Here is a 25,256-nt window from a genome sequence, read left to right as displayed (position 1 = left end):
ATGGTGTGGTGCAGGGAAATGACAACTTTTCACACAAAGTACACAGTGCCATCTTGAGAATAACTGACTTTGAATACCAGATTTAATGTCCTAAAGTCAGTCTTAGCCAAACTAACAAACAAACTATAACTAATAAGTCTATACCAGGATTAGCTGACTTAACCAGACTGTATTAATTTAAAAGTGGCACAACAGTAGAGAAAGACTTAAAGGTGATGCACCTGATTTTTACTTGTTTCAAAGTGTGAAATAGACCTAGTTCATTTCAACTGTTTGTAATGGTGCAAAGTTATTCACCTCAATGTTTTGAAAGCACTTTTCACAACTTTCAGAGGCCAGAGTAAGGTTTTGCCAACATGGTAATGCGCACAACAACTAGCATGCCAATAGTACACCATGGAAATATAATAAGATCTGGAAGACGAACCAAAGATGGTGTTGTATTGGTTTCAAAGCCACGTGCTCAGTGGTGCATGTGGCGAAAAATAGTTTTTCTTCTGCATAAGTGCCACTCATCATGTGACAATAGAAACATGCAGCAAATGATCAGTTATGACCAATCAGTGCAATCGAGCAGGTTCAGTGTTGGGCTAGGTTCATCTGGTGAAAATAACGACAAATTTGTGAAAGCTGTCGAATGCTGTCAGCTAAACACAGGCAGTTTAATTTCCCAAAAATGCATTGCGCTTTATGGGAGAATTCTTTCCGGGCTAGAGCTCGCAGAAGCTGCAGCATCCACTAATAGAACTTGTATCAGGCCAGAGGGAGAGTGTCTTATCCATTCTTATTATAAATCCATGCAGGGGAGCAGCATTATTTCCTGGTTCACTGATGATAACACTTGATAATTAAATGCAGACAGCACACAGCAATCTCATATCTCTGCTAGTGCCAAACTCTACTTATTACATGAAAAAAAATGGATGCAGACCTTTTAATCAGGACTATACCAAAAAACAGCAATACAAGACTACTCTGAACCAGGACTAAACCATGACTGAACCAGGACTTAAGCAGGACGGAATCAGAATCAAACCAGTACTGGGCTATACCAAATCTTAACTATAACAAAAACCGACAAAATCAAAATAAAAAAGGAACTAAATTACAAATCGTCATCTTCTCAGTACCACCAGTAGGACCCATATCCACCAGTTTAAGAATAGCCTGTTTTGATGGCTCTGAAAGGGATGGGGTGATGTGAGTGGCACTGCCCCAGTTTGGTGACAATGAAGCACATTCTGGATGCTAGCACCGAGCGCTCGTGTTGCAGAGGTCAGAATAAAGACGCCATTCAGAGAGGCAGAAACGTGTGATCATGACCGGGTGGGACAAGGACAATAACAGTCACTCTCTCTTTTTATTTTTTATTTCTACCTCTGTTTAGGGTCTTTGCGTGGTCAAGATTGAAAGTATTTTCTCCATTAACCTCATATGACAGTTGTTTACTATTATTAGTTCAGTAATCAGTAACATACCTGACAGGTGACAGTGGAACAAAACTGTATTACTCATAAAGTTTCATTTCGTGATCCCTTCCACTGCTGTCTGCTTTACAGTTATTACTACAAGTGTGATGCTAGTATTAAAAGGTGCCACAATATACTTTTGTCATTCTAGGTTTTGATTAATTCAGGAATAGTTACGGAAAAAGAAGCACTCAGGTAATGGTGAGGTAAAATAACTACACTTTACAGACTTTTACTCACTGGCACCCAACTGGCACCCAGCGGTCTCCCATCCAAGTACTAACCAGGCCTAAAGTGGGGTTAGCTTTTAAGATTTGACGAGTTCAGCATTCACATTTGAGACTGAACTGATGCACTATTAATATACTAATACAAGAATCACATGCATTTCCGAACATGTTTGTATAGTATATCTCAAAAATCTTCCTGTACCTGTTGTTTAGAAATCTAATATATTATGCTTCTAATGCCTTTTTAGTCCTGAGATGAATTATTATCTGCTAACTATGACATGCTATATCTTGGTATTATGTTCATCTTTGATTCTTTGTGTCTTGATGCTTGACAGATACAGTTAAAAACACATCTTTGTTGGATGGTGGAAGGATATAATTCAGTGTTAAATGCTAGACAACATTTAGACTGAAAATATTACTAACTTTTAACTGATCACTTTTCATTTTCTTCAAATTCTTATAGATAGGAATCTATCTTTGTGGTCTAATATTTCTACAGGGACTTCTAAAGTAGTATTAAAAAAAAAATACATCATAGCATTTTATTCAGTGTAAAGTAGTGGTTGATTAGGGAAAAACTTTAGTATTGTTTTATTGGGATCTCTCTTAGCTGCACATTTTATGGTAACTGGCCTTCCTTCAGTCATGTGTTTTTCTGATCGTTCTCCTTCGTGTTAAATGGTTTGTTATTACCGTGGTAATTCCTGAATGCTATGCAGGCGTTCTCTGAAGCCTGGTGAGTGCTAATAAACTTTAAATACTTTGACTTGTGTCATGCAAAGACCTACACTGTTGAAGATCAATGCTTCTCCCATATTACTTTAAGCCAACCTCATGTGCCCTATGTCTCTACTTATCTCATAGCCCTTGCTCTAATATCCTGTTATCTGCTATAATACAGTGATCCCCTTGAAATGAATCTGGCGATAGTATCAGTCCTCTTATTCCTGACACTGTCTAGAGGTGATTTTAGTGGGAAACTGCTGCAGCTATTTTTATATGCAGTGAATATTTGACAAGGCAGTGCATTCGGATTGAATTCTTTAACAACATTGTTATTGCTCCGTTCATGTCTCCAGTCTGCACTGCACCAGGGACAGAGCTGGAGTGGAGGTTAGACAAGGTTTTGCACAATCCCATCATAGAATATGGAGGATATCTGGGTTGCAAGATATATCACAATTGAATGGAATTATAATTTCAGTGGTCACAATTAGCATATCCCAAGAGTGCAAATGTTGCCAATTCTGTTAATCATGGTAGAAATCCATTTACAATCTATCATACTCATACTTGTATTTCATTACAAATCTATATAAATATAATATCAGGTAGGGCATCAAAACAAAAACCTATGAAATGGCTGAAAATGGGAGTTGTTGTCTCAAAACATATACGAAATGAATAGAGGTGTAACGATATCCAAGTCTCACGATACAATATTGTCACGGTATGAACCTCACGGTACGATATACAATATCGTGGGAAAGCTATAACAATATTCAAATCTCTTGATACAATGTTTTTTTACGATATACATCTCATGGGATATTTCCTGCAATATTTTGTGGAAGAACTGTGAATATGCTACTTTTTCCTCTTAAAATACCTTGACAAGACTTAATCTAAAGAACTAAGACATTAAAAGTGCTTAGAACTGCTATTTCTTCTTGGAGTCTGCACTGAAACAGAGCAAAGGATCATGGTCTATGTAGTTCCCTCTGTCTTTTAGCTATTGCTGCACCATAACTCTTAATTTAAGCAAAGAGACTTGTAATTTGATATATTGTGATGGTCCACGATATTACTGTGAGAACTTTGACGATACAATATCACAATATTTCAGTTATTGTTACACCCCTAGAAATGACAGTGTAAACTAAACACAGACTGCCTTGCTGCAAAGAATTATGGGATATTTGTTCTTGCCTATATATAAGTTGTATAGCTGTAGGATGACTTGCATTGATCTAGTGCCATGTATTGCAATGAGATGACAATAAGCCTGTCATTTAGAGCTCTGTGAAAGATCAGGGCCCATACTGTAGCTATATGTTTCCTGTTTAAAGTCAGGGGACCATCAAAACCACTTTGTAGTTGTATTAATCTGGTGTTTGTCTTTCTATGGCTTTAAGCTACATACTGATACTTCAAAGAGTGCCACAAGCCCACAGTCAGGATTACACTAGTTGCCCGCATATTTGACAAGTTTTTTGTTTTTGTTTAACATTTTGAGTACAAATTGAAACGACAATATTATTTTAGCCATTTGAGAACTCGTATTATGCTATTTATCTGATCTCTGTTACAATGTTTCCTCATCACAGACATGTCTGGAGTTGGGTTTTGTTTCCCCACATATTTAAAACACAAACCCTGCATAGTTACGCCAAGTTTTTGTCTCAAACAGAAAACACCCTCTTCCAACTTGTGATGTCATGCGATAACATAGGCTCCACCGTGTTTTTATATACCTTCACTATCATTTGGATAATTTTAGCCCTGGAATTGCCCATTTCTACTGAACCAAGGGTAAAAAGTAGCTGCTAACTTGAAAACTACAGAGCACAGAGCATTTTGAGCTTTGGGGATGTAATAACCCAGGATTACATGGATGGGATGAGGTAACAACATTATAGCCTGGCTCAAAGCTCACAAGAGTCAGTTTTGTGTAATATAGACTCTTTAAAGTAGTCAATCTGTTTACTGCTCCAAATCAAGTATTAGAAAACTTAAATCATAATGAATTTTAATAGATTTACATAGGTGGAAAAGTGTACGTTCTTGAGGTACAGCATGTAACTGTTCTGGTGGACAGTCTGTCACCTGCTTGTTTCCATGTTACTGCTTTGCCTGGTATGTTCCACATTATAGCATTAAACGATTCCAAGTCTGCAGACAGCATTTGAATCCTTCACATGTTGGCTCTTTGTTACCCCCCACACTTTAGCTTAGCCTCGTGCTTTAATCTCATTACAATCCGGTGTGCAGGATTTCTTAACTCCTCTCTGCCTCCCCATATGCGAGGCGAGTCTGCTTTTTCCTCCAACAACAAGCGATAAACCAGGGAGGAGAGAGGGAGGAGGGAGGAGGGAGGGAGAGGATGGTGCTGCTGCTTTAGTCACGTGACCAATTTGTGTTATTTTGCGGGCAGTTGGCCAAATTTGTCCCTCCGATCTCTCCTCTGGTCTCTCCTCTCAGCCACATGCTTTGTCAGAGCCCGTAGCTGCCCAAGAGAAATACATCTGTCCATACACAGTGACTGCATGTCTTGAATTGGGCGTCCACTGTCTCTAACTATGTCCCTCTTGTGTTGCTTCTCCTTCAGGGACTATGGATCCAAGCGCAAGTCTGGTAAGTCACCTGCTTTTTGTTCTATCTTTAACTGTGGATGGGTTAGTGCAGTACAGTTATTGTCAACTGAATGTGTGGATATTGTTTTCAGAGTTCAGGATACGTTTGATTCAGATAGGCAAGTCTTCAAAGTTAAGATTTATGAGCAATCTGATATTAAAACAAATGTTAAACGAAGATTTGCTGTAGTACGCTCTTAACCAGTATTGAACCAGGACTAAACTAGGTCCAACCATAACAACATAACATGCGTTTCTGTCACATGGAAAACATAAGCATTGTTCTAGACAAACTTCATTAATCCACAAGGGAGATTACTAACAGTAGCTCAAATGTATAACATAAAAAACATCTTAAAACACAAGTAAGTAAATAGGATAGCATGCAAATTATAAATAAATAGATAAATACATACCAATATAGAAAACCTACTTGCACACATTTGCAATAAAAACATTTACAAGTTATAATGGATGGTCCTGTACAATAAAGATATATGAAACTTATTTTGACCATTTGAAAATCCATAACATATCATATACTGTGTGTGCATCCCTCTAACTCTCTCAACAATTTATCTTACTTCCTGCCCAAGCCTGCCTCCTCTTCTTCAGACCAGGATCATGTTGTTGCATAATCTCTGATGCTCTGTTTTATCAGTGACGTGTTTGTACTTCATGTGATTTCAATGTGTAGTTTGTTTACAATAGCATCACAGGAGGCTATTTTAATACCACGGGTAGGTTCAGATTTCAGAAATATAGACTCGAAAACTCTTTTTGCAAATGTACCATGGATCCAAGGGTGGGGTTTCAAAACAACCAGATATCCATTTAGATGTAATAGCAAAGTCATTAATAGATGTTATGTAGGAAGGAAGAGCCAGTCTCTGTTGTGGCAAAGTGAAGAAGGATGGTCATAATAGGAGCGGATGTCTGTTGGATCTGGTTTACTGCTTGATAAAAGGTAACCTAATTTTCAAATTTGCTTCATATTGTGAAGATGCGTAAAATCTAGAGAACCAAATCAGACCTAAACCAGACCAGGACTAAACCAGGACTAAAATCAGCCAGAAAAAAAAAAAGTAAGGAAGCAGGAAGCAAAATAAACTGTTGAGGCTGGACTATACCAGAACCAGAATCAGCTCTAAGACTAGGACTGCTTTCTGAATGCTAATAATTATTTTGAGAGGCAATTCCACAATTTATTATTATCTGGATGTTGTTTACGTCTGTAATACTTTACATTTTAGATACTTTATAACTTGCAGCCTTATGCATTGTCAACTTTACTGATTATTGTGCATGGCCTTCAAGCACAGTTTTGAATATCCTCTTATCTCAGCAAATACATTCTTCTCATGTGTATTAGGAAACCTAGAGCTGTTTAACAAAGACATTACTGTTGTATATATGCTAGCTAGCCTGTGCTTTAGGCTGTTAGACTGAATGGAAATATCCGTCATACCATACATGAATTATTAAGAAGAAAATGCATGAAATAGTTAGTAATAAATCGAGATTATGATTCCCAGCGGCTACAAAGGTAGATCAATGTCAAATATGTTGCCTGATCATGGTAAATATTTCTTAACTGTACTCCAACACAATCTTAGGAGAGGTTGTAAGGTTTAAGGAACTGTAGGCTATGTAAGATTTTGTCTTATTTTTATCCCCAGATACAAGGTAAACATGCTCAAATCAAATATTGCTTCTACTGATAGCAATTATAATGCAGTTTTATTCTTAGTTATAAAAACATTGGACATGGTGGGTAAGTTGTTGATGATATAATTTGGTGTTTTGGTTCAATAGACCATTTTCCAATCAGAAAGCAGAATAATCTTCACATGCGTTTCTCTTTTGGGTTGTCACATTCAAAGCTGATATCCAGTTGGTTCAAAACTAAAACGACTCTCTCTGATCTAAATCTCCCCCAGCACCTACAGCCAATCATGAATCAGTGCTAGTGCAGCCTTTGCAGCTAAGTAAGGGAGTTCTGGAGGTTCTGAGCTTTCACTTGAAGCATAACCTGTTCATAAACTGAGAAGGACCAAAGTGTGTATGTGCCGTTAATATGCAGGTTAAGACACTGCCAATCCAGTATCACGTCTGATTGTAGGTTGTTTATTTTTTGTTTGTTTGTTTTGTTTTAGTTTTTTTACTTTAAAGGTCCTTTATTACTCAAAATTGACTCTTGTGAGCTTTAAGTCCTGTTATAATGCTGTTACCTCATCAAAAAACATACCAGTTTTGTTTCTTTCTCACATGTTTTAGTAACCCTGCACTGTTAGTCTGCCTGCATCTCCAAAGCTCAAAATGCTCTGTTCCAACTTGTGATGTCAGGAAGCAGTAGTTTTCAAGTTAACAACTACATTTTACCTTTTGTTTAGTAGAGATGAGCAATTCCAGGGCTGAAATCATCCAAATGTTTCTGTTGAAAGTGTATGGAGTATGGAAAAACATAGTGCGGCATTTCCTGTATGACCACATGACATCACAAGCTAGAACAGAGTGTTTTCTGTTTGAGAGAAGAACTCAGCCTAAATATGCAGAGTTTGTGTGTTAAACGTGTGAATGAAACAAAGCACAACTCCAGGTATGTTTTTGATGAGGAAACAACATTATGACATAGATCAGAAAATAGTGTAACCATATACATACAATTCCTTTAAGATACAAAGTTTTGAAGTCACCATATATGTACTCTGAAAGAAGACAAACTTTGCAACCCTAATGTCACAAATTGATTTGCCACTGCCAGAAACAGAGCTCACTGCCAAGTCAATTACATGCACATTCCTCAAAACCATTAGATTTCTTAGAAGATGACGCTTTGGATGGCCCTGGCCTTCCGCTGCAGTATACGATTCAAAGAGGTGCTTACTGCAGTGTTAGTGTTTGAGTAGCCAAATTGCTATTTATTTTGAAATCGAATCAGGCTAACATTTGCTTTTTTGAGAGTCTTGGAATTAAAACTGTATTAATATATTTTCAGCATGTCATTTGTAACCACAAGTCATGTTTCTTGTAACTTTGAGTATTTCTTGTGTTTATCAAATTTGCAGCAGTTAAAACTTTCTATAGGAGTAGTCTCCAACGATATAGCAACACGCATTGATGGAGAAAAACATATTTGATCTCTCTCTATCTATATATCTTTGACTCAAAATCTTCAACCACAGATTCAGATATATAGCTTAATAACATTTTACATTTTAAATTGTCAAATAAAATCAAATTACTTTATGACACACACTTAAAAAATGCACAAGAGTTTTATACATTTATTTATTCAATTACTAGTTTTCTTTCATTCTCAAACATTTGGAGTCAAAACTACTTTCACCACATCTATAATTACGGCATTCTGGCATTAGATAACAGCGTGGTTGATGATAATAAAACGTTATATATGTGTTTCCAGGCAGTCCAGCTTTCACTTTAAATCACTGAACTGCTTTTGAAGCCTCTCTATTAAGGAGGCATGGTTGACATTGTAACCAAAAGATTAGCCACAATTCAAAGAAATAGGATAGCACTTTCGATGTGGTTATTCTATTGCATTTTGCCAAGATATAATCATAGCTGTCTCTTCCTTCTGTCGGGTTAGAAGACATTTGAATTGCACTTAACGCACTTGGTGAACCCTGAGGAATTTGTGCTTGTTTGAAAGGAAGGAAATACTCAGTAGTTTTGAGACACTAGATTAGGGATGCACCGACCCAGCTTTTTCAGTTCTGATACCAATTTCAGTACTATAGTTTTAAATATCTGCCATTACCCAATAGAAAGTGACATTTTAGGCATTTATTGTCTTTAAAGGGCTCATATTGCACTTTTATCTATGTTATAATATTGTTCCTCATCGCAAACATACCTGGAGTTGTGTTTTGTTTCATTCACACATGTTTAATGCACAAACCTTGCATATTTAGGCTGAGCTCTTCTCTTATACTAAAAACTCTCTGTTCCAGCTTGAGATGTCACGTGGTAATAGAGGAATCAATCCACTGTGTTTTCAAACACCATACACCTTCAGTAGAATCATTTGAACTGCCAATCTCTAAATCAAAGGTAAAAGGTAGCTGTTAATGTGAAAACTACAATTTCATGCCGTCAGAAGGCAGAACAGCGTATTTTAAGGTTTGGAGATGTAGACAGACTAATAATAACAATAAACATGTGTGAATGAAACAAAACACAACTCCAGGTATGTTTTTTTGATGAGGTAACAACATTATAACTCGCCTTAAAGATCACAAGAGTCAGTTTTGTGTAATAGGAAAAAAGGACTAACTAAACTAAACTAAAACAAAATAACACAGAACTGATCCAAGTGTGTTATGTAGCTGTTACTTATCTCAAACTACATGTTAATACAAATTAAAAAATTATGAGACTTTCTGGGCCAACTACAACCGGTCCTACTATATCACTTTATATGTAATCGATATCTGGAATCTGATATTCAATCCAGCAGATTTCTCAGTATCGGCTCTGCTATCCAATATCTGATACCACTATTGGGTCGGTGGTTCCCTACACTATATACAGTTCTGTTTTTCAAAGTAGTTATTTGATGAAATGTAAAAGTAGGCCAGAACATTGTTTTGGAATAATAATTGATTCATTACTGTGATATAACAAGCTAAATTGGTATAATTAACCAAACATGTACAATTATTTAAATCCATAAGGAGTACTTAATCACTATCAAGATGAGGGCTTTGACCTAGTTTATGTTTTTGTGCTGAAGCCTGCAGCACCCCACTGTTCAGCTAATTAGTTACAAGCAGTTTATTGGTGCGTCTATAACAAAGAACACGTCTCACTGAAGTCAACAGGTTCACTTCAGAAACTTGATACAAGCTTCTTGATGTTATGTTTTTCTAACTTTTGTCACTAATTAAAAAGCATGCCATCTGACCTGACCAAAATTGAATTAAAAGCCAGACAGGATGATCAAAAATGAAAACTAAACATGAAACAGTTCTTCAAGTGCACATTTTTATGACATGCTGTCATTTTTAATCAAGTCTAAAAACAAACTCACCTTCCAAAAATTCTCATTTGACATATCCTATCACCGTTGATTGTATCACTTGCAGTACCCTACCCATTTTTAGATTTGGGGTTGGTGTTGTATAAATTGTAGTAATACTGTGAGAGTAAGAGTAGAGGCATGTCTCACATGTTCAGGAAGACTGTTCTAGGTGTGAGCTGCATAAAACTGAAACACTGACTCCCCGTGTCTAGTCCTGACTCTGGGCACCAGCAGGAGGCCGGTACCTGAGGTCCACAGAGTGCGACATGGTTCATATGGCACTAACATGACTGAGATGTACTTTGGTGCTAGGCCATGGAGAGACTTATATACTTGCACTTCCTGGTTCTAGTTACAGTAATCTAAACTATCTAATCTACTAGAGACAAATGCATGGATAAGTCTCTCCAAGTCTGGTGTAGACAGTATACCTCTGATTTTTGCTGCTGTTGTTAGATGGTAAAAGCTGTAGATGTTATTGATTTGATGTGGCTGCTAAAGTTGAAGTCTGAGTCGATTATTACCCCTAGATTTATAACCTGATTTGAAGGTTTTAGAGAGAGAGACTGGAGGTGACTGCTGACCCTTTCAAAGATTGTGATAGCATTACCAAAACAAAAAGATAATATTTTATGTGCATGGCTTTATTATGTGCATTTCCAGTCTGGATATAACAGCAGTATTTTTTTACATCTTTCATATTAAACAGTCTTGGATTCAGTTGAAGTTGTAGAAGTGCATTGGAGGCCTGTTCCGCTCTACATGGGCTCATGTTCAGAGGAGGGAGGGGTTTGGGCAAGAGGGTCTGTCAAACAGGCACTGCTGTGTTTAGATGAGACTGAAACTGAGATTGAGATTGAAGACTTGGGTTTGCAACTTGTGTGTTTTTACAATTATAGGTTTTGGATGTCCTTGAGTAGCCTTTTACTCCATTGTATCCTCACAGATGGAGAAAGTATGTATTTGTGACACACTAAAATTAACTATCTTAAGTTGGCAGGATCAGTATTGAAAAAACAGATACCATGTGCTGGAAGTTGTTAGACCTGTCAAGATAACAAATAACTGTAGTAAATATAAATGATAAATTATAATATTGAAACTAAAGCAGGATTATAAATATATGTAATCAAAATGTAGAATATTGTTTAGTAATTAATTTGTATCTGTTATAAGTCATAAAAGGTATTTATTAAACCTTCTACAACTCAAATATCACTAAATAACCAAAAAATAACAAAACAATTTCCCACTAGTGCAAACCATCTCCATGATAAATACTGACCCTAAAAAAAGATTGTTCATTGTTTCATTTATTTGTTTCATTTATAGAACGAATAAGTCGATATAGTAATTATCATGACAGACGTGGAAGTTGTCAGTACATTTCTTGTTTAATATTTTGCATATTGTGCCCACTTTCCTCCATTTTGAGCACAAAACATAGCTTCTATCATATCACATTTACAGTCACACATTACACATTTAAGAGTTTATTTCATGTGATTGGTTTACTTATTTGTTCATATTAACTATTATTTCAGCAGTGAAGTCATAAAGAGTCATTTTATAGTGTTTAGTGTATAGATCTGACCAAGGACCTTCTCGCTGCTACAAAGGAATCCAATGCCACTACACCATCAGCTTAGTTAAAAATACTGTTATTGCCAAGCTGTTTAAGCACTGGTGTATTGATTTAACAACAACATTAGAAGTAACCAGGACAATATCTTCCTTCCTATAACAAGTCATTGAATTATATACCTGCACTTTTTATATTGTGTTTTATAAGTTCTCATGACATCAATAGCTGTTTGGTGCTGGAGATTTGACATTGCGGTCTGTTCTTCTAAATCAATAGTCTCTTGGTTAGTCGCAGTTGTTAAATCTCGCCTTTGTATTATGGTCAAGGAACAAGGTTTTCTTTATGTTCACGTCAGATAGGTAGCAACTCCTGTTTGAGGTTTTGTAAAGATAACAATTTCTATCTTTTAAGAGACAGTGTTGATATAGACTATGCCAGAGAGATTTCATACTCTAGTAGAAACATACAAGTGAAGAAAACTTGAGCCATTCCCATTAAAGTCAAATACGTTAAAAAATCGATTCTGAAGCATGTTTATTGTAAGCTGAGATCGACTGATATGTTTTTTGTTAAAACTAAAGAAAATGGCTGATAAGCTTTGCCAATATTTGGGCTGATTTAGATTATTTGCCCAAATGATGTCAATTAGAATTTAATCATAAACCTATAAGAGAGCAGTTTAATCATGTTTTATGCAGTTATCGCTACACTTACCTGTTCAAATGAAGCATTATGTGTACTCTGTATGCAGCAGGTCAGCCAAAACTAAATATTGGCCTGTCTTGGAGATTTAAGGCAGATAGCTGCTCCATTAAAAAGAGCAAATATTGATCCATCAGTCTGTCTCTAATTGTAAGCCTAAAGATGCATAGGTCTTGGATACACAACTAAATGTGTGACTTTGGGGGTGTCAAAAGTGAGCCCCTACTAGTAAAAGAGAAAGCCTATATTTAAAGTAGCAGTAGAAACAAAGAGCATACAATTTGAGTTTGAGTGCAAGTAGAGGATTTTAATCAAATCAGATCAAATCATTTCAAATCATCAATCAGCTCGGAGCTTTTTAGTCGATGAAACTACAGCCGGTCTGGAGCAAATAGCAAAAAAGCACATTTATTAAAGCAAAAAGTCTTTCTTGTGTTCATAAAATACAAAACAAAAAACAAAACAAAAAAACACATGCATATACTCCCCAGTCTTAGCTATATATACGTTCTTTATTTTTCATTTTCTGAAAGAGACAAGTAAAAAAAAGTAGAGGCTTGATGTAATATAAAGGGGAGCTTGCTGTGTCAAATCCATCTCTAATCTGATGTGCAGATGCTAGCACACAGGGGCTGTCTGATGCCCCAGGCTATCGCTATCATGAGGCATCCTCCGTTTGGCAGCCTCTATTATTTATAAGTGGGCATTTTGAACTTTGGACATTATGGAGCTCACTCAGCAGCCTCATCCAAAACTCTTTACAGGCACTTATTCTTGCTGAACACTCCACATTTCAAATACTTCCTCAGGCCACAAGATTTAAGTCGCTGATGGATGGTTATTTCTTTGTGTTTTGTCTCCCAACATAGTCTGCAAGGTCCACAGAAAAATAGTATAGATGCTTATTAAGCCGCTTATATGTAAACTGAGGGAGAGAGAGTTGTTATTTATCATGCATAGGATTGTCATTCTGTGGGGTAATGTAAATGTTTGGGCAGGGATGTTACATAATACTTGAGTAACTTGTAAAGAGAGTAATAACTTTGAAGTAACAGTAATTTTCATCTACATTTTAGCCATAGTTTTGCACTATGAGCAAGCATCATATTGATTTCTATACTACTTTGGATAGAGCTTATAATTTTACTGGAGTTTAACTAAAAATAATGTTTTGAAAATACCTCAGAGCCTCAATTTGATATATGTCAAAACACAAAAAAGGGACACTTTTGTTGAGGATGAAAGAATATTGATAATGATATTAAAAAGTTAAAACGCTGAAACAAGGCAGCCAAGCAATTGCAAATATAGCGTAGGTTGTTTTACGTTTTTTATCAGATTTTATTAATAGTTTATAAATGCATTGACAGATTGTATCAATACTACATCTGAATATAAAAAACACGTCCACTGACTTCCACGTAAAAATAGAAAACTGTGGCGCTTACTGCAATGCTGCCGAATCCAACGTGTATCACCAATTAAGAAATGGGGGTTGATCGGCAAAATGGCATCTTGAAAATAAACAATTAAAGATGGCTCAAACATGCACGAATCATTTCAAATACAACTTTGGGCAAGTAAATAGTGAGAGGAAAGAAATATAACATTGTTAAAGCTCTGAAAAGTTGATTTTGCATAATAGGTCTGCTTTAACTGCTTTTTTTCCTGAATACATTTTTCTTCTTGCTACTACACTCTAGAGTAATGCTTATTTGACACTGAAAAAGGTACAGTGAAAACACTGTGCTCCAGGCATCAACACACAAAATCTGAAATGAATTATTGACTCTCTCTATATATGCATGTTTGTAAGAGGTGTCCTGGAGCTAATACCAGTCAGATGTGTGGCGCAGACAGGAGTCATCAGAGGGGCGAGAGGGAGTGGGTCTGACCCCATCTGACCCAGGACCAGCCGTAGCTTTCCCTTTGGGCTAACTTCAATCCAGAAACGCTCCACCGGCTCTGGGAGGAGATTTGGGAGCTATTATGGCAAGAAGTGTTAGTTTCTCAGTGTGAGCGTATAGATCAGAAAGAGAAAGGAAAGGAATTGTAAAAGGGGGAGGCGGTTGTCAAGGAAAGTAAAACATGTATAAGTATAGCGCTGTACTTGTTTTCCATAGACTCCCATGACTACATGTGTAATATACCGTATACTTTATTTTTACAACAAAAGTCTAAATATTTCATCCCAAATTGGGCAATAATTTGAATGATGTTTGAAGTGATGCTATATTGTAAATAATTTTTCTGGTCTGAAACATATAAACACTAGCTTCAGCAACCATCTCCCTCTTCACCTCGTCTGCTCCTCTGTCCCTCTGTCCTCATGCATCACAGTTCATTTCCTGACTGGGCTGGCTTAGGGAGAGAGGGGGGGTTATGGTATAGCAAGACTTTTAGAAATGGCTAACACCCATCTGAGGCATCCTAAGACACCCACATAATACAAACATTTAAAGGACCCATATTATTACTCATTTAGTTAATTTCAGCTCTGGAATTGTCACTCTCTACTGAACTAAAGGTAAAAGGTAGCTGTTTACACAACAACTACTGCTTCATGACATCACAAGGTGGAAGAGAGCATTTTGAGTTTTGAAGATGTAGACAGACTAATAACAAAGGGTTTCTCAAAATGTGTGAATGAAACAAAACTCAACTCCAGGTATGTTTTTGATGAGATAACAGCATTCTAACATGACTAAAAGCTCACAAGAGACAATTTTGTGTAATATTGGACTTTTAAACATATGAACACAATATTGTTTAAAATTAGACTGAAAACTCCCTTAAATAGGCTGCATACATATAACTTGCAAAAAAAAAAAAAAAAAAAAAAAAAATCTAAACTTCCCATAGTTTAAAATGATGAGCAGATGAAAATTCTGTGGTAGAATTTGTTTTTGAAATGTGTTATTGCACATATTTCGACCTGGTTTACACTTAATATTCTTGTAATACACAAAAATGCCAAAATAAAACTGGCTCTAGAGCTGCTCGATTATGGAAAAAATCATTATTGTGGTCAATTTTGAAATCACGATTATTCAGTCGATTATTATTATTTTTATTTTATATTTTTTTTATTTATTTTCTCGATTAGTTACACAATGCATTTATTCTGCATTTCTCTGTCTCAAAAAAGAAAAAAAAAACCCGCTTTGTTTTCAAATTAAGAATAAATATAGGCTACAAATAAGTACCTTAGAGTAGTTTTGCGATGTATAAAAATGAATAAAATATACTTTCAGCATGAAATAAGGCATAGAAAAACACAAATGTATTTAAAATAAACTATATATCTACAAATAAACTATATATCTAAAAATAAAATAAATATACTTATTTACATTCAATAATGATATCCCAAAATAAACTTTGTTAGGCTTTATCGTTTCAACTCGATTATATGAGTTTGGAAATAATTTGACACACAAATTGAAATCACGCTCAAAATTTGATTAATTGCACAGCCTTAACTGACACAATGCTTAACCTCTTTTCTGTTTGCTCAAATTAAATACAATTTTTTTGTTTGTTTGTTTGTTTTAGTTGTTTGTTTTCTGTTAATCTATAACTAAATATTGTTGCAGTATAAGCATGTTGTTTAGAGCTATTTCTTCTGTTAAACGATGTCAATTAAGTAAAGTTAAGTTGTTTGTGAAAATTTAATATTGAAAAATAAATAAATAAATAAATTTAGGTTGATCAGTTCAAGGAAAGGAAATTGTGATTACAGTTTTTTGCCGTATCACCCTGCTCTATATCGTGGACACTTAGACATTGAAGGAGATGTTTGTAATATGTTGTAAATATAACATCTTCTTGGCCTCAGATGCTCTTGCACCAGTGATGAAATCCTGATGAAAACACTAAGTCCCAGGAGATGTGAGAACTGTGATAAACTTGCAGGAGTCTTTTTTTTTTTGCTGTTTCCAACTCTATCTGCTGCTGTCAGGCTGAATAATGTTTCCCTCCCTCTCTCCCCTCCCTCCCTCTCTCTCTCTCTCTCTCTCTCTCTCTCTCTCTCTCTCCACTGCAGTGTGGATGTACGGCTTCACCGACAGTCCCAGGAAAGAGGCCTCAGGTACTTCCGTGTGTCTCCTCTCATATTCTGTACTGTACAATACGACTGCTGCTGCTGCTGCTTTAGTGAGGCAGGCTGGAGAGACTTAATGCTCTGTGTGGTTGATTTGAACTGTGGGAGTGCAAAATGGAATGTGCATATACCTCCTGGGATTGCTATTGGTACTGTGAAAGCTCAAGTCATAAACAGACTATATGAAAATTATGACTAAAGCTGGAAAATAGACCAGGACTAGAATAAGACGAAATCTATATATGGACTGAACTTGGCTCAAACCCGGACCAAAACAGGGCAAGTGTGAATGCACCCAAAGTTATCTGGAAGTTTGTCTCAGCATTTATGGAGTTTCAGTGGAGAGTTGGCAAGATTTAAAGGTGCAGTATGTAAATGTTTTGGTTTGGGGTTCGCCCCTGCTTGTTTCTATGGGTATGTCATTGCTTTGCCTTGATTGTTCCACAGTATGACATTAAACAGCTCTACATTATATTTATTAAATTACAGGTGGTTTTATTGCTCAAAAATACCTAGAAAAATAGGCATTCTGACTGTGAGCAGGTTGCCTCTCCGCAGATCTGACCTGTAACTTGGTTTGGTTTGGACTCCATGAAGGTTGAAAGCTTAATACCATACTGTGAAACATTCCATATAAAGCATTAACATCTCCATGGAGAAAAGAATTTGACGGATCCTCCACCAAAGAAGTTACACAATGCACCTTAACTCACATTTACATTCAATTAAAGTCAAATTACCTTAAAATTTTTTGCCATGAACTATTGTAAGAAAAGTTGTCAACATACAAGTGTACTTTGGACAATGTATATTTTGATTGAAAATGTGAACATGTACCTAAGTCTATTAGATAAATATATGACCTAATAAACCTTAAAAAATTTAAAGCACTCAGCAACCATACGCCACTTGCAAAAAAAAATAAAATAAAAAAATCATGCCTAATTCTGAAAATTGAAAACAACAGATTGTAATTTGCACAGTTAGAGCAGAATTTGTCACTACCTCCCAAGTGTATATTGCACAATGCATTTTATGGAGCATTTTGAAAATATATCCAACTCTACCCACTGAAACTGTAATTTTCAAACTCTATCACTAATCTAGACATCTTTTAGGGAATTCAGTTTGGTCAGTCCCATGCCTCCTCTTCATACTAACACACTAAAATACCAACTCTTCTTGCTCTTAAATTGACTTCATTTTCCACTTCAGCACTTTGCCCATATGTTCTTTGCATGTGCTCATCTTCTCCATCTGGTCAAATCCTGCCTTTTCATCTCCCCATCAATCCCCATAGACTCCACTGGCCAAGTCAAACTGCACATGCACCAGTGAAGAAAGACAAATCAAGTCTCAAGTAGAAAATAACCTTTAAATGCATGCTTTTCAACTTACTTTGGTTTTGGTGAACCATGACCAAGCAAGTCCAAATTGAAAACTACCCACCAAAGAATAGCCTGTCTCAGAGATGTAAACAGAAATGACACAGAGTGACACATTGGACCATCTGGTGGGAATTTGCTATGTTATGTTGTGTTGAAAAGCTGACAGAGAATTCATCTTAACAAAAAGATTAGCAGGATAGTTTAGAAACAAAATTATGTTGTCACTTTTTATTCAACTTTTGAATTCATAGCTAACATTACAGCTGTTTATTTATCAAAATATACCAGTTTCGTGCTGCACTAAATGCAAAGCAAGATATGATGTTAAAATGTAAATAAGCGTGATGTAATTTTTCTCCTGGGGGTCTGCTACCTGCTTGTCTCCGTGGAGATGTTACTGTCTGGAATGTTTCACAGTATGGCATTTAACTTTTTAACCTTGCATTTATTCAATTACAGTTGTTTTATTGCTCAAAAATTTCAATTTCTTACAATGAATGGACTCACTTTTCCAGAGATCCGACAATGTAGTTTGGCCTGGTGGTGTCAACTGCTTGTTTCCATGGAGATAGTCAAGTTTCATGCCATAGCTGTGGAGACAAGCAGGTGACATACCCTTGTCCAGAAAAGTTACACAAGTTAAATAAAAAGAAAAGTCAGTCTAGTCAGTCACCTGCTTGTCTTATTTATTGCTTTGTCAGTAATGTTCCACGGTTGAGATTAAACCTCTAGTAACACAACAATATGCTGCATTATAAGTCAGATCTGTGGAAAGACAACCCAGTTCACAGAGAGAATTATCTTTTTGGTAAATTTTGCGTTTTGTTTTGTCCCTCTAGGCAGTTAAGTCAGTAACACAATAGATTATATGTTTATGCCTTTAGAGTGGGTACTATGTTCTGCTCATTTTATTGGACAGTGTAAAGCTTGTTGATGCATCTCAGTTAGTTTATAACCTGAGGCTGACTCTCACTGCCCGGTGCAACTAGGCATATTACGGCTGTTTACTTTTCTCCTGCATTTGGCCTAAAGAATACACAGGCGACGCCCACCAGGGAAGCAGAGTTACAAGCTTTCCTGGAGATATGGGCTGAATACTGTAAAAGCAACAGATTAAGTACTGTCGGCAGCCTGTTTTTCTCACGCTGACTATTCTCCATTATTCAAGAATCAGAGGGGGATTTTAATGTGTGCACAACCACGTGAGATACACTTAAGTAAAACTATATTAAACATATATGTCCGGGTTATGTAATGCACCTTTAAAGGGCCCGTATTATGTTATTTTCTGATCTATGTTATAATGTTGCTTCCTCATCATCTCAAAGGAAAAACACTCTGTTCCACTTTGTGATATTATGCAACAATACAGGAAGTGCTCTGCTGTGCTTTTAAATCTCATAAACTTTCACAAGAAAAGGTAAAATCGTAACTGTTATCTTGAAAACAACCACTTCATGACATCACATGGTGGAACAAAGCATTTTGAGCTTTGGAGATGAAGACGGATAATAATAAAAGATTACTCAAACATGTGTGAATGAAACAAAACACCACTCCAGATGTTTTTCAGGAGATAACAGCATTATAACATGGCTTAAAGCTCACAATAGTCAGCTTTGCGTAATATATGACTTAATAATGTGCTTTTAGTTGATCACTGGTGCATTGTAAAATATAACAATATTTACTCCTCAAATATGCTGAGTGACTTTTCAATTTGTTTCCTTTCCAACCCAGCAAATGTAGTAAGTATTGTTAAAGGTCCTAAAGCTGTGTTTTGTTTCATTCCCACATGTTTAATTATTATTTTATTATTATTATTATTAATCTGTCTGCATCTACAAAGCTCTTAATGCTCTGCTCCTGCTCTGCTGTTAAGTAGAGATTGGAAATTCTAGGGCTTAAATTATGCAATTGATTCATGTGAAGGTGTACGGAGTTAAAAACACAGTGGAGCACTTCCTGTATTACCACAAGATGGAAGTGTTTTCTGTTTGAGAGAAGAACTAAATCTGCAGGATTTCTGTGTTAGACATGTGTGAATGAAACAAAGCACAAGTCCAGGTTTGTTTTTGAGGAGGAAATAACATTGTAACAGAAAATAGTGTAATATTGTAGTAGAATTGCAGTAATACAATTTTAGTATGTGGACCGCTTTTAGCCTTTACATTCTCATCTATTGAGCTAAGTTTACCATTAGTCATCACCTGTGTTTGTTTATCGTGCCATATGTAATTGCAAAAAGCATTCAGATAAGCTTCAGTGTTCAGCCAGGTGCTACCCAGGCCTCCAGTCACGTATAGCTTCATATAAGCATGACTGACTTTGGCAAGATGTGAATTTGCGTCTGTATGTTTTTATGATTTCACCTCTCCCTTTTCTGTCTGCACGCCTGATACTAGCTCTGTACTCCAGAAATTGGTCCTCAAAAATCAAACTGAATGTTATCATCTGGAGTTGTTTGTGCACCAAAACAGACTAAAGTTTTATCTGTTTGTTGTCTTGTAATGTCATCCAGGCCATTCTGCAGAAGTGAGGCTGGGAAATTATAACAGTTAAATGCATTTTGGGTTTTGGGATGGTCTTTTGAAACAACAATACCTACCATAATAGTTTCAGGCTTACTTATCATCCCAAAATGATTTTATTTTTGCACAATTTCACGATAGTTAAGGTACATTTGAATTGTATTTTCACTAGGGTCAAAACTATTCTAATCGATATTAAAACTAGTATTGAACCTAGATACTCATTTGAACAAGCATCAATACTAAAAAAGTCACATTCACAGGACAGAAACAAACTTTTCCTGAATAACTTTAGAATGATCTTGAGCTGTATCAGAGCAAGTGTAAGAGCACATAGACTAGTATATGCCCATAGAACACAATGGAACCTAACTGGATTACATAAATATAACGCCAGATGGTAATATAATAAAAGAAAGTACATATGATTTAATGTTGAAAGTTGCATTCTGTTGTCTATTGTCTATGCATCAAAACACACATTTTCACTTTGTCTTTAATAGTTTTCATTTAATAATAGATTTGCATTAACCTACATTCAGAATCCGTGTATCATTTGTTCATTTGTTTTTCAATATAAAACCAAAAATAAGAAAACAAAAAAATAACAGTTTTCTTCACTATTTGTCTTCAAAACCAAAATGAATAAACGGATAACGATTCGTTTTCTCGGTTTTCGATTTTGTGTTTAAATGAAGAATGAAAAAAACAGATAACAGCCGTTTCGTGTTTTCGTGACTTAAATTGCGATGCCGGACTTTTGTGCCGCATACACACTGAACCAGGACTAAACCAGGACTAAACCATTTTCAGTCCCGGTCTCAGTCCCGGTCTGGTCCTGGTCTGGTCCCAGGCCTGGTCCCAGTCTCACTCGCGGTCTGAATCACGGCCTGGTCTTGGTCTGATCCTTGTCTGGTCCCAGTCTAAGTCCTGGTTTCAGTCCCGGTCTGGTCGGACCTGGTTTAGTCCTGGTTCTGTCCATATGTGGCGCAAAAGTCTGGCATCGTAGTTTAAGTCATGAAAACAGGAAACTGCCATTATCTTTTTTTTTTTTTTTTCCATTTTTCATTTAAACACAAAATCGAAAACTGAGAAAACAAATCGTTATCCGTTTTTTTCATTTTGGTTTTGGAGACAAATAATGAAGAAAATAGTTGTTTTTTTGTTTACTGATTTTTGGTTTTATATTGAAAATTGAATGAGCGAATGACACACGGATTATTCAGTCCATTCTTTGTCTCAAACAGTCGGCATTAAACTTTTGTATCGTTATGGAGCAGGTCTGTGGGCACCTGTCAGTCAGGTCATTTTTTTTGTCTTTACTTTAATAAATACATGATAGATATATTTAATGCCATACTGCAGAACACTCCTGGCACACTCTTCATCAAAATTACACAGTGCACCTTTAAATGACTAGATTAGTTTGCAGCCACAATTGTCTAATATCTGATTATTCCACAGGCATCATACAAGTTAATGCATTTGTTTATATCAAATGAAAATACCCTTTTTCAGTAGTTACTTTTTAATGACCATCCTCACCACATTGGTAAACCATGGGGCCAAGCAAAATGTCAGCTGCTATTGACTCAGAATGTTTTTTTAATATTGTTTTTTATATGAGTATAGCAGAACAATAAGGTGCCAAGGTCCTCAAATGAACTTCCTTATATCATATTTAGACTTCTCGGGTCACCAATAGCAACAGCACACAGCTTAGTTTCTTTGAGAGCGGCATGAGTCATCACTACTTTGAATCAAATCAGTTTGTCTGCAGCCTGTGAACTTTATAAAGAGGAAATAATAACACTGTATTGAAAAAGGTTAATGTCAGAAGTTCAGATCTGCTTTGACCTAAGCATAGTGAACTTAAACAAATACCCAGCCTCACTCCCGTGCTCTTTAGTCCTCTTTCTGAACCCTTTTTCTTCTTTTTCTTCTACTTCTCTCTAGTGTAAATAGTGAAAATAGTATGTAATGTAAACACTTGACTTTATTTTTTATGTAAATAGCACGAGGTGTGGATGAAATTGAATGCAAAATGTTTTTGATGGACACAATAATGGTCTGTTAAAAATCTAAATCTTCTCTCTCTCTCTTGCACTCTCTCTTTTGTTCAGTTTCCTTACAACCTCTCTCCTCTCTATCCCCTCTACTCATTCTCTCCTCCATACCTGTCGATCTTTTTCTTTCTTTCTCTCTCTCATCGCGTCTCTCTTTCTCCTCTCTCTGTCTAAGCTGCTCCTTTTTCTCAGTTTTTTCCTCTTACCTTCTGTCTCCCTTCCTCTGTCTCTCCCTCCCTATCTATCTCACTTTCATTCTGTCTCTCATTTTCTCTCTCTTCTTTCTATCGTACTTCCTTTAACTCTCCTCTCTCTCTTTCTCTGTCTATCCCACTATGTTTCTTTCTTGTTCTTCACACCTCTCTTACTTTCCCTATCTCTCGCTCTATCTCCTTGTTTGTTTCACTTGCAGTCTCCCTCTTATGTTATTTTCCTCGCACCTTTGTCCCCCCGTTCTCTCTCTGATCTTCTCTCTTCTTTACTCTCTCTCCCTTATTGTATCTCCTATCTCCCTCCCTCTCTCCCTCTCTCTCTCTCCCTGTGTCTTTCTAGTCCACTCATATGTTTCTATTTAAGGCCAGCGGTGGTTAGCGTGCGTTCACCCCCCTCCTCTCAAAAGCCGTTGAGGGGAGGCACTGTTGATTTTCCACAGGCAAAACTTCACTATTCTTCTAGCCATTCCCTCTCAGTTTTCCCCTGCCAACAACCCCGATATCTTTATCCCAATTGGACTTTTTGATAATGAATATACTTTAAAATGGAAATGGATCTCTTAAGGAACCGTTTTGACTATTTTAAACTTTTATTTTGATGTCAATGCTTCCCCTTGCTTCAGTATGGGAGGGGGACTGACTCTACTATGTTATGACCAAACTTTTGGGACTATGCCGGCTGCAAGTTGCGAGATCTGATTGGTCAGGAGGGTCGCCATGGCGTTGTCCCGGGTCCACGTTGTTGGGAGCAGCGGTGGGAGTATTATGGGATGCAGTGGTCGCCCCAAAGGGAGATGGCTCACGGCATGTTTTTACCCCTCAGGTATTGACAACTCTGAGCCGATGGTCCTGGAGCAATATGTAGCGGTGGCCAACTACGAACGCCAGGAAAATTCGGAAATTAACCTAAAAGCGGGAGAGACTGTGGATGTCATCGAGAAGAGCGAAAGTGGTGAGTGGAACTGACTTCTGATTTATTGCAGTGACAGTGACATGCGTTTTCAAATACCGCAAAGGAAAGCCAGATTGTTGTGGTTTTGAGTCTGAGTTGCGAGTTATCTTGACTTTGTTAACTTATGAGCGAGAGAGCTGTGAGGGACTTCTACTTTAGTGTTATTGTTTGTCTATGTGAAATGATAGATTTATAGTTCAAGAATAGGTTTGGTCGTAGTAGTAGCTGCTGTAGAACTTGTACTAGTAATAGGAGTTGTAGTAGTATTAGCCTAGTAGTTCTTGGAGTAGTAATCATTTTTAATAGCAGCAGTAGTTAGTAGTTATAGCATCTACTTTTTCAACTGTTTTTGTTGCAATTTGTGGTGCAAGTTCTTACTTATTAGCCTAACTCATAAATATACAGTTGAAAGTGTAACTTCTAAAAAGTTATTCTTGGTAGTATTGTTAATATCTGAAATATTAAACAATTTGTGGTAAAAAGTAGCAGTTGGCTTAGTATTCACACAATACTTGGCTTGGACTGAGTATGTCATAAGTTCATATAACATCGCTGCTACACTGAAATGAAGACTAGACTGTGCTGACATTGCTTTGTTTACAGCTATTGGTATGTCCCTTCAGGGTTCCCATAGATGCTATATATAAGCTATGAACAAGATAATATGGTTATAGTTTGTTTTGGTTGAGCGCACAGTAAAACAATATAAAACACGCTAATATCGTAGAATAAAATACCCATACATAGACATTAATCCTCCATTGTCCTCCCCCTCCCCGCTGAGTCCCCTGCTGTTTGGCTCCTCACTGCTCGCTCTTGTCCAAATGTTGTAATCTGCTGAGGCTTGGCACCACCTGGAGGAGCTGTGTATCTGGCAGAAGGCACCATGTTTTCATGTTTATGTGGAGCTTAATGCAAAAAGCCATGGAACAACTAAATCTGTAAGCTTTTCTACTACATACTCTGAAAATGTTTGATTGGTGCAATTATAATAGATGTGCTTATGTAAATATAAGTGTTTGTAAATGGTGTTAATAAGTATAGAGAGCAGCATTATGTTTCAATTATGTAAATTAATTTGCCTTATTTAGCTGAGTGGCAAATTACTGTATAAAGTAGTTAGGATTGCAGTAACACTTGTAGTGATCATTGTATTTGTAGTAGTTATGTTTGTACTTACCATAGCTTCTTGTCAGTTTTGGATTTGTTGTAGTGGTAGGTAGTTGCAGTAGTTGTAGTAGTGGTTGTAGTCATAGTAGTTGTAGTCATAGTCATAGTAGTAGTATTTAGCTGCAATAGAAATATATGTAATTGCATATTAGTAGACAATTACTGTTATTACTATTTTAGCAACCGCGTTCTACAATATATTCAGTACTTGTATTTTTACACAGTTACGTAACTTCTTTTGCACCTTGAGTGACTATTTCAACATAACAATACTTTTAATTGCTTTTGAGTTCTTCTTTTTCCCAGTTTTTCTCTTTCTCTCATCCCTCGCCTCCTCTCCTCACCTCTCCTCCACCTCTGTTGAAACTCTGCTTTGTATTCCCAGTGCTGGATCTCATTTTGCACTGAGTGAGTGACACACGGCAGCTTGCACAACTCCAGCA

General features: G+C 36.6%; 1 protein-coding gene across 1 annotated transcript in view; it reads left to right on the top strand.

Annotated features, from left to right (window-relative positions):
• LOC110173853 (SH3 and PX domain-containing protein 2A-like) overlaps positions 1-25,256 on the top strand; it is a 152,062-nt gene that overhangs the window by 76,125 nt on the left and 50,681 nt on the right. Inside the window, 3 exon segments of the mRNA XM_020939861.2 lie at positions 5,034-5,059; positions 16,438-16,482; positions 23,515-23,643. Of these exon segments, the coding sequence (XP_020795520.1) occupies positions 5,034-5,059; positions 16,438-16,482; positions 23,515-23,643 (200 nt within the window).

The sequence above is a fragment of the Boleophthalmus pectinirostris genome, unplaced genomic scaffold (assembly GCF_026225935.1).
Source record: "Boleophthalmus pectinirostris isolate CB_2022bp ecotype Guang Dong unplaced genomic scaffold, ASM2622593v1 HiC_scaffold_22, whole genome shotgun sequence".
Taxonomy (NCBI): Eukaryota; Metazoa; Chordata; class Actinopteri; order Gobiiformes; family Gobiidae; genus Boleophthalmus; species Boleophthalmus pectinirostris.
Note: the sequence above shows the minus strand (reverse complement) of the source record. Positions and strands in the feature narration are given on the sequence as shown.